At 43.2% G+C, this 10,710-nt stretch overlaps 1 protein-coding gene across 1 annotated transcript; it reads left to right on the forward strand.

The window, feature by feature from the left end:
• Positions 1-1,509: 1,509 nt before the first annotated feature.
• Positions 1,510-8,674, forward strand: UQCRB (ubiquinol-cytochrome c reductase binding protein). Its single transcript, XM_075549465.1, has 4 exons — positions 1,510-1,593; positions 6,454-6,525; positions 7,305-7,471; positions 8,175-8,674. Exons 1-4 carry the CDS (start codon positions 1,575-1,577, stop codon positions 8,250-8,252), a joined length of 336 nt encoding a protein of 111 aa, XP_075405580.1. The 5' UTR covers positions 1,510-1,574; the 3' UTR covers positions 8,253-8,674.
• The last annotated feature ends 2,036 nt before the right edge of the window (positions 8,675-10,710 follow it).

Genomic DNA, 10,710 nt, shown 5'->3' on the forward strand with positions numbered 1-10,710 from the left:
TATGTCAATCACTGATCGGTTCTCCCTTTCCCCCGCCTGCCTTCCTACATCACCCCTCCTCTCTGGTATCTCTCTTCCAATTCCAGCTCCTGGGTTTCATATGCTGTGAGCTCTTAGCTCTTGTCTACACCCGTGTGCATGCTCCCGTCTAGTCCAAGGAGAGAGGCATTCCTGGGGTCATGGTGGGAGGTAAGAAAGCCTCAAGGAACCAGGAGAATATTGTGTGTTTTATTGGTGCCCCACCTTTTAATCCTACAGCCAGAGCTGGAACTTAAAAGTGAGGTGGGAAATGCAGTGCATTTAGCAAGACAGCACACCAATCTGCAAATCTATTTCTCCACATCTCTCAGACCACTCTGTCCAGTATAAGCTAGTAGTGTCGGTGAAAGAGATAAACTTTATCAAAGACTCAGGAAAGTGAATTGACACTGTGGCTGCAATAATGGGCTCAAACGTATTTGTCAGGAGGCCGCTATAAGCTGGATCTGGCTCAAGATACCTAAAGCAACTGTATAGGCTGGGAGCAGCCATTCGTTTTATAGCGTTGCACAGCTAAGTAAAACCAAAAGTTATGCAAGAAAAAGGAAGATGGCAACAGAACTTTAGAAACAGGGTGGGACGAGGTCATTAAATCCAACCCTTCGGTTTTATAAGGAGATAGAATTCTTTACTGTTCCAGATCCCAACTTAAGAGAGAAAACATTTTTGTGTGTTTTTAACATCTTTATTATTTAGCTAAAAAGAGATGATTTAATTATGCGTGTCTTAAAGTTGACAGGAAACATTATTTTTAGTTAAAATGCACACAAAATCTAGCACAACTTCTGAAGACCCTAAAATATTTTTACACTATTTTTATTATTTTAAATCATGTTATTGGGGGCTCGTACAACTCATCACAATCCATACATACATCGGTGTGTAAAGCACATTTGTACATTCGTTACCCTCAACATTCTCAAAACATTTGCTCTCCACTTCATTCTCAAAACATTGGCATCAGCTCATATCCCCCCCCTCCCTCCCCGCTCCCCCCTTCCTGAGAATACATTGTTTTAAAGTGTGTCGGCCATGGTAGGAGTGCTGGTATCCGACTGCTAATTTTCCGACGGCCTGTTTTCCTTTCCTTTTCTGAGCATTTTATTGCGACTGATGCGCAAAGCACGCCGGGCCCTAGTTCAGCAATGCGTACACTTCGGTGGCATTAGCGCAACCCCTCAGTGGACAGCACCCTTCCCGCTTTGCTCCGTCTTTGATGGCAGGCCCATCTCTCGGAGCCAGTAGGTGACAGGATCTGGGCTAACGCCCAGGTCTCCTAACTTCCCTGCCCGGTGTTCGTGTAACCATGTCACCATGAATACTTTCTGGAAAGACGAGCAAATCACGCTTCAACCCTCCATTGGTCGGTCGGACCCAGGTCGAGAGCGGCGCACCGGGCGGCGCCTGCGCAGAGCGTCCCTCACGGTCGCCTCCCTCTGCGCGGACGTCACCGTTCTGCGCGTGCGCACGCACGCCCCGCCCCCCGGCGTCCTCTAGGACTTACCCAGCAGGCAACGCTTCGCTCTTGGGTCAAAATGGCCGGCAGGTCCACCGGTAAGTGGCTGAGTTCTTTCCTAGGGGGCACGGCCGCGTTAATTGTTAGTGCTTGCAGCAGCTTGCGTCTCCTCTGGTTCTTCTGAAGCGGCCAGTTGGCGGCGGGCGGCGGCTCGGGCCCGTCACAGGCCGGCCTTCCCGCCGTCCCCAGAGGGTTGGGGACAGGCCTGCTCTCGGGGAAGGTGCCTGCCGCGTCGGGTCTCCGCAGGGCTTTGCGCCGCCTGAGAATTATGCGGCCCGAATCCCTCAGGATGTTTGGACGCAAGGAGCTGGTGGGTGGCTTCCAGCCTGAATGCTTATCTGGGTGCTTAGAATGAAGGGAAGCAGGTGCGTTCATACGTGTTCGCTAGTTAAACTCGCTTCTCGGCGCCTCCAAGGAGGGAGGTAGCTTCCCTTCCTCGCTCCCAGGATAACTGAGGCAAAGTCACCGGAAGAAACAGGATGGAACCCCCTATCTCTGCCCCCTCCCGCTTTGCAAACTGGAAATTGGAGGCAAGGGTTACAGCGAAACTTCGAGTTTAACGTGACTCGCCTGGAATATAATAGGTAGATTTCATTTGGGACTAGAATGCAGACATTTTGTGAATACTTAAAATTGAATGTGGACATCAAGTAACCCCCTCTCACCTTTCCTCCCTTTGCGCGCGACCCCCACCCCCTTCCCCTTCATCCTCCAGTCTCTGCCTTCTGGCCATTTATGTTGGAGTTTGCTTGTTTTAAAATGCTTCCCTCCTCCCCTCCCCGCTTTGTGAAACAGCAGATTGCAGAGACAATCCTCTGAGCTAAGTGACATTGAGTATTTTGGGAGAGAGACATTTAAGAATTCGTTGTTTCATTAATTTGACGAATATAGAAGCAGCCCTGTTGAAAGCAAGTTGCTTCTCTGCTCTACTTGGAATCCAGGCGCACCTGAGCTTAACCCTGTCACTAGAGAGCTCTTTGACCTTGAGTAGGGTAACTTTTGTGAGCCTTCCTGTTCAACACTGTTAAGGGCACTGTGAGTCAGAATCCACTCGTAGCATTGGGTAATAATGAGTAAAAGCAAAATACAATCGTGTCTGCCACACCAAAACATACTCCGTGAATACTACTTGTCATTAGTAAATATGTTTAGTTTGGGAGGCAAAGAGCCTTCCTAATACCTCTCATGCCAGTTTCAAAGGTTGGTAATAGCACTATTCATCTGTGTGTTCTGAATAAGTTTGAGTTGAATTAAGAAGTTGTAAAGTTTCACTTTCTCCAATATGGGTGAATTCTGACTCTGGTTTTTAAAACCTGCCTGTGGGTTGATTCTGAATTACAGCAACCCCACAGGATTTGCTGGACTGTGTAGCAATAGGGAAATCGACGGTCACATCTTCCGTCTGTGCAGAGGCTAGTGAGTTTGAAACAGCACCCTTTCCTTTCACAGCAGAGTACATTTAACTACTGTGTCCAAGGTTCCTAGCATATGAGAAAGCTGGGGAAATTCCATTGTGTTCCAGCTCCCTCTTGTGTGACAGAGACTGGTGGAACTATGGCTTCAGCATTGGCCTGCTGACCTCCAACTGGATGCTTCACCACTCTTCCGTGGATCTCATTTAATACAATGATTCATGTAATCCCTCTAATACAGAAATGATTTATAGCATATGTCTAATATTGATCTACATAATTGCGTGACTGTTTTTCTTGCGTTGCACAAGACTGCTAAGAATGAGACACACACACACAGGCATGATCTGTGATTGAGCCAGACACACTAGATACACAGTGGTGGCTAAGTGAAAGCAATGAATATTTATAGAAAGCAAAAAACCCAAAAAACATTAACAACAGATTTTCAAAGAGGAACAAAATGCTTACCCTTCCTCAAATTGCCCAGGTCCATTTTGGGGTCACTGGAAGGTACATGGGGTCAGGTCAGATGCTGTATTCACTTCTGGCTACTGTCACATGACTAGGGGTCCTGGACACCCCTGAGGCTGGCCTTGCCTGTCTAATAGGAAGAACCCTGAACACACTCTCCTGCGCCTCTGCTGCTGAGTTCCGTCACGCTGCTGGGGTGGGGGTGGATGCACACATGTTCTCTCCTTTGTCCCCTCTCTCCCCAAAGGGACTCGGTCTTTTGGGGTGGATTTTCAGACCCCTATTTGTGTAGTAAATGAACCGATCCTTTGTAAGTCTGTGGCCCAGCCTTGGCGAGGGTTACAAGATCATGGCTAGGTGAAATGAGTCATGGCTCTATAATAACTTATCTCTGAGGTCTCTCTGCTCTCATAAAGACTTAACAGCTTCAGAAACCGTATATGGGGTCATTATCAGTTGGAGTGCACTTGATGGCAATGGGTTTGGGTTTGGGTTTTTAATATTAAAACACCAACAAGATGTTGCTGTCAAGCTGATTCCAACCCAGAGTGACCCTATGGGACAGAACTGCCTATAGAACCGGCTCAATGGCACCTAAGAACAACTGTGATAACAATTAGCATGGTCAGTAAAACACAAGTAAACATCTTTCTGGTATTCTCTGCTTTAAGCCAAGATCTGGCATCAGCAATCATAGCCTCTGTTCCATGTCTTCTGAATCTGGTCTGGACCTCTGGCATCTCCTGATCAATGTAGTGCTGCAACCATTGATGTACAGTCTTCAGCAATATTTTACTTGTGATATTAATTATGATCTATAATTTGAATGTTCTGTTGGGCCACCTTTCTTTGAAATGGGGTACAGATATAGATGTTTTCTAATCTGTTGGCCAAGTAGCTGTTTTCCAAATTTCCTGCCTTAGACAAGAGTGCTTCCAGTGCTGCTTCAGCTAGTTGAAACTTTCCAACTGGTGGTCCACCAATTCCCAGAGCCTTGTTATGCCTAGTGCTTCCAGTGCAGCTTCAACTCTTCCTTCAGCACCATTGGTTCCTGCTCAGATGCTGCCTCTTGAACTGACTGAATGTTGACTAGTTCTTTTTTGATAAACAGTTCCTCTGTATCTTCTTTTGATGCTTTCTGCATCATTCAATGTTTTGCTGAAAAAAATCTTTCAATGTTGCAATTTGAGGCTTGGATTTTTTTTGAGTTTTTTCAGTTTAAGATATTCTGAGCATGTCCTTTCTTTTGGGTTTCTAAGTCTGCACATTTTATTACATTTTTCTTCTCAAGCTGCCCTTTGAAATTTTCTTTTCAGCTCTTTGACCTCATTTTTTCCATGTGCCTTAACTACTCTGCAATTATGAGCAAGTTTCCGTCTCTTCTGACATCCATGGTGTTTCTTTCCTAGCTTTTTAATGACCTTTTGCTTTCTTCGTGAATGATGTTCTTGATGTCTGCCCACAACTCATCAGGTCTAATGTTTAATGCTTCAAATCTGTTTTAGAGATGTTCTCAAAATCCAGGTGTGATAAACTCAAGATCCTATTTTGGTTCTTGTGGACTTGTTTTAATTATTTTAAACTTAAACTTAGATACGAGTAGCTGATCTGTTCCACCATCAGCCCTGGTCTGCTTTTAGCCACTAATATTGAGCTTTATCCATTGTGTCTTCCCACCGTTGTAGTTAATTTGATTCCAAGGCAGTGAGTATTAATGTTTGGGAGAAAAAAACGAGTATGTCTGCCCTGTGTTGCTTTTGGGCAGAATTCACTTTCTTTATTAATGATGTTCAAATAAACTAATGGTATTGGAATGGTTCCAGAAATATATATCTTTTTAAAGAGGGTGGCCAAGTGAAATTAAGATAATGTAAAGTGAAGATTTGAGAGAGGGGCAATGTTATTTAGGACGGCCAGCCTATTCTACCATCTTACCCACTTTGCACACACACTGCAACCCAGCATGTTAGAAAAATGAAGTTTACCCTTATTTCTGGTTGTCTTTTTCTTGAAACTTTAAATAAGAAGCTCTGGGGCTGCTTGCCATCCCTTCTCTTTTAATTCCTTTTCTGTTTTGAAAAAGACCCTTCAGATATGATGGTCACAGAAGATTGGGCTGGAGCACCAATGCTGGGTTTGAGAGACTGCAATATGTTGCTCTGTGTTTGAGTTTACTTACTACCTCCCACAGTCAGAGCCACATAGTTTCACCTCCAGTTAACTTTTGCTCATCGGCAAAATAAGTGGTTTCTATGTATTTACATTGTGTACAGGTAGTCCCTGACTTAGGATAGGACTCTGTGCCAACAGCTTTTTAAGGTTGGTTCTGACATAGCCAAATACCTCATGTTGCTGTTTTCATTGTTCATGCCTTTTACTATCCACATCTTTACAAATCTGATATTTATCTTCAGGGGTTGTAAATTTTACATTTAAACATCTGTGAGTGACCATCTTAAGTATGATACCAGCTGTCATCAAGGCAAGTCCCATGTCCTATAGCACATGGTTCCCAACCTTCCTAATGTCACGACCCTTTAATGCAGTTCCTCATGTTGTGGTGCCCCCCCCCCTGCTAGTTATGAATCAGGTGACCCCTGTGAAAGGGTCATTTGACACACCCTCCCCAAAGGGTCGGGACCCACAGGTTGAGAACCGCTGTCCTATAGGACCCACATCCTAGAATTTCTAAGGCTGTAAATCATTACAGGAAGTGATAGATTCATCCTTGTCCTACAAAGCAGCTGGTGGGCTTGAACATCTGACCTTGTGGGGAGCAGCCCAAATTCTGTGCTGCAACGTGGTATGTATATTGCTGAGGATAAAGTGTAAAAACATGAAAATCAAGTGTTAAGTGCAGTTGCTTATAACGTAAGTCAAGGGATACCTTGTAGTGTTAGACTCACAAAGGAAACCGCTTCTGATATTCAGTTCTTAAGTGTGTAGTTGTTTGCCTGTCAGTGTTCATGAAGTCTACATGAATTGTAACAACTAACTGTATGACACCATCAGTTGCAGCCTCAGGCCGGTGGCTGGACGGCATTCGAAAATGGTACTACAATGCTGCGGGGTTCAATAAGCTCGGTGAGTCTGGGCCGCCTCCTCCTGTTCCCTCTTTGCCTTTTTCAGAGAGTTGCTTTTGCAAGAGCCATTATGGTTCCAAAACTCAGGTCTAGAGCATGTCAGGTTTTTCAATTAGGTTACTTTTTTGTTGTTACGTCAAATCCATTCTCTTCGTGTTATCCTTTTGTGAGCGAGGAAGGAAGGGAATTGTCTCAGTGGTTGAGGGGGAAATAATTCTTGTTATTGGAATAGGGTTTGGGGGGCATTTTCCTTATTGCTATCTGAACACTGACAGCAGCTTTTTTTCAAATATGAAAGTTGTCTGACTTCTTTATTAAAACGATATGTTTCCGTGAGCCATGAACTACGTTTTCTGTGGAAACAAGTGGATGTTACTAGTCCTTAGTTTTTGGATCGCTATTACCTTTTTATCAGAGTTAAAGTTTAAGAATATAGACGTCCCTTGTTGATGTGCTTTAAAACAAGGTAGATAAATATTTTTCACATTGTGTAGCTAAAATGGGAATATTGTGACAGTAGATTTTAAAAGGTTCACCTTTAAAGGAGAAATGGAGTTCATGGAGAAATGGAATTAAAAGGTAATGGGCTCTTTCAACGAACTGTTTTAAGCACCTTCATACTGGTTAAGAAATAAGTCATATTATAGTATCTAACTTGTTGAGCTAGGTTTCTACTACTCGTAGTGTTGGGAGCCTTAATTATAGGTCGTGTGTTTCATTCATTAAAAGGATTCCTGAGTTTGGAGACGAATGTTCAGTGTCACTTGTTTTCGACCTTAGGGCTAATGCGAGATGACACAATATACGAGACCGAAGATGTGATAGAAGCCATAAAAAGGCTTCCTGAAAACCTGTATAATGATCGGATGTTTCGCATTAAGAGAGCCTTGGACCTGAGCATGAGGCAACAGATCTTGCCTAAAGAGCAGTGGACGAAATATGAGGAGGTAGAAAAACTCTTACGTATCTGTCCGGATTGGCGAGTGGGGATTGCGTGTTAGTAACAGCAGGAGTACTTGCACTTGTGTAGCATGTTAGAGCCACAAAGTTCTGTCGGCTGTGAGTAGGACAAATGTTAGCTCCTTTTTAGAGAGCATTTAAGGTGAGGCAACTCTCCCCCGTCACTAAGCAAGTCTCTACTGTGGGGCCCAGGGCCAGTGTCCAGCCTCTGCCTCCCACGTCAAGGGTCGTTCTTTGTCCTCCCCGCTCTGCTTCCTTTGATTCAAAGGTCCTGTTCAGGGCTCAGCCCTTTAAGTGGTCCTCTAACCCTCACCCCTTGAGCTGCAAAAACGGGACCAAAGCCCGTATACTCTCCTTGTTTCTGTCTGAACATAAAAACAATGTATTTCAATCTCTGTTGTGGGTTTTTACAATGTAGGAAAGTAGACCGCCCCTAGTCTGGGTCAGCAAATGTCTTCTGAAGGTGGAAATCAAAAGCAGTTTGTTTATTTTTCTTTCTTTCTTTTTTCAGTATTCTGCTGATTTTATTTCTGGATTTTCTGTTCTTCTATATATAGTTTTATTAGAGTCCAGTTTATTTTTTTAAGCAGTTTACTTTGATGGGCTTTGATTGGTTAAGACTTGCTGAGTGGTTGGGAGCTACCGTGTGTGGTGGTGATGTGTAATACCTTTCTTTTCTTTGTTCTTCAGGATAAATTCTACTTGGAGCCATACCTGAAAGAGGTGATTCGGGAAAGAAAAGAGAGAGAAGAATGGGCCAAGAAGTGATCATGTCATTGAAATCTGTGGAGGTAGCTGTCTCCAGAGTATTTTTATGAAGTGGTTCAACCTGAAATGTTTAATTTAAAACCTCTCCTAGGCTGCAAATGTATTACTTTAAATAAATATGTATTGTAATCTTTGTTGGACTTTTTGAGCCCTAAATCTTATAAAAATCTTGACTGTTGAATTTACTTACCTGCTCGAATTATTTTCAGACTTTAAAGATTTATCTAGTTGGTATAGAACTTCAAAGATTTTTCTAGTTGGTATAGAACTTCCTAGGGCCCAGGAGGCCACTTTTATCAGTATTCCTCCTGTTGGAGAAGCTTTCCGTTTTCTGGACCATATACCGTTGTGCACAAGTATAAGCCAAAACACCAGACTCGCCGCCTGTGTTAGACAGGGTTCTCTAAAAAACAACACCAGGACATTAATAATTTTGTATATATTTAGATAGATGGGATAAGCAATAAACAGTTAACTAATCTATAAAGCAGTACAAATGACTCAGTACAACTCACTTCCGTGAGACAGCCAGTACACTTGTAGTCTTGAGGGCCTCAGGGTAGTCGTCCGTGGAGCAATTCAGGCAATCCAGCCACAGGCAGCAAACAGCAAGCAGGTCACCAACAGTCAGCAGGATGACAGGGTCCGACAGTCCTTTTAGTAGTGTGGTGAAGCAGGTCTTGAAGGAACTTCAGGTTACAGTGACACAGTCCATGGGTAGGCATATCACAGGTCGTCTAGCTTGCAAAGGGATGCACAGAATGAGCAAGGCAGCTGCACACTCGTCTGATGATCAAAGAGCAAGAGAGAGAGAGGTGAGGCTCGCCGAGTTATTTCTCCACCCTACATCCATGTCTTCATCTGCCATGTTGGCACAACAAACCTCCCTATCACACTGCCATCAAGTCAATTCTAACCCAGAATGATCAGACAAGAGTATGGGACAGAGTAGAACTGCCCCCTTTGGTTTTCTGAGACTTTAAGTCAACGGTTCTCAACCTGTAGGTCACGACCCCTTTGGGGGTCAAATGACCTTTTCACAGGGGTCGCCTGATTCATAACTAGCAAAATTACAATTATGAAGTAACAATGAAAATAACTGTTGGGGGATCACCACAACTTGAGAAACTGTAAGGGTGATGGCATTAGGAAGTTGAGAACCACTGCTTTAAATCATCTGGGGATCAGAGAACCTCATCTTGCCCACAGAGCAGGTGATAACCACTGAGTGAGTTAGCAGCTCAATGCATAGCCCAGGAAGCCACCAACTTTCCTCAAACAAATAGAAGAGTAACCTTTGTTACCCTGCTAAAGTAGCAAGGTGCTTGAAGGTTCTCAGGAGCTAACTTGGAGTTGTAAAAAGGGGCTAGTCTTTGACCTGAAGCAAACAACACTTAAGCTGACTGCCTCACATACACCAGAAGCTACCGAATGGAAGTAAGGGTGCCCTCCACTGGCCCCCAAGCACATGACACTTCCGCCTATCAAAAGAAATCTCTTGATTATAGACAATTGTTATGTATAGAGTATTAACATGATTACATGTATATTTACTGCCATTGAGTTGATTCTAACTCATAACAGCCCTGTCGGAAAAAATAGAACAGCCCCTATGAAGTAGAACGCTTTATCTTCCACAGAAGCATGTATACTGGAAGACAAAAATGCAGAGGCAGGATAGTTCCTCCCCGTAATCGAACAATTTCCACTTTGGAAACCATTGTTACAAAGTATAACAGTTGGATAGCAATAGTTTAACATTGTCGGGCTTGTGTTAATGTTTATAGCCTATAACTCAGAATCCTGACTTTGGTGGATGGTAGAATCCCAATACGCTCCTTTCCTTGAATCTGTAAAACAGAAGCTTCTGAAAACAGTAAGAAAATGTGCGTATGTTTGATAAGCGAGTGCATCACAAAGTTACTGGAATTGAAAGATAAAAATTTTTTTAATTTTATTGTAATTTTATTTAAATTACATAATCAGTTGGTGGTGCATATAGTTTGCATAGTGATACCATATATATCAAAGTAGAACTGTGCTCGATAGTTTTTAGTGGCTGCCTTTTTTAATCTTTTTATTGGGGGCTTATACACACATCCACTGTGTCAAGCACATTTGTACATTTGTTGCCATCATCATTCTCAAAACATTTGCCTTCTACTTGAGCCCTTAATATTGGCTGCTCAGTTTTTACCCCTCCCTCCCCACTTCCCCCCTCCCTCAGAGATAAAATTTTTAAAGCCTCCGTGTGTATATGTGTGTTTTTTGATTTCTACAAAATAGGTGGCCTGCATTCATTTACAACATGACCACAAAATCTTTTTAAAATAATTTTTAAGAAAAAATGTGACTCACATTTCATGCAATTCAGTAGTTTAAACATCAGCCATCACCCCAATCAATTTCAGAATCTTAGACTCATTAGCTTCCCATATCCCCCCAACTTCTCTTGCCA

Source organism: Tenrec ecaudatus, chromosome 5 (genome assembly GCF_050624435.1).
Source record: "Tenrec ecaudatus isolate mTenEca1 chromosome 5, mTenEca1.hap1, whole genome shotgun sequence".
Taxonomy (NCBI): Eukaryota; Metazoa; Chordata; class Mammalia; order Afrosoricida; family Tenrecidae; genus Tenrec; species Tenrec ecaudatus.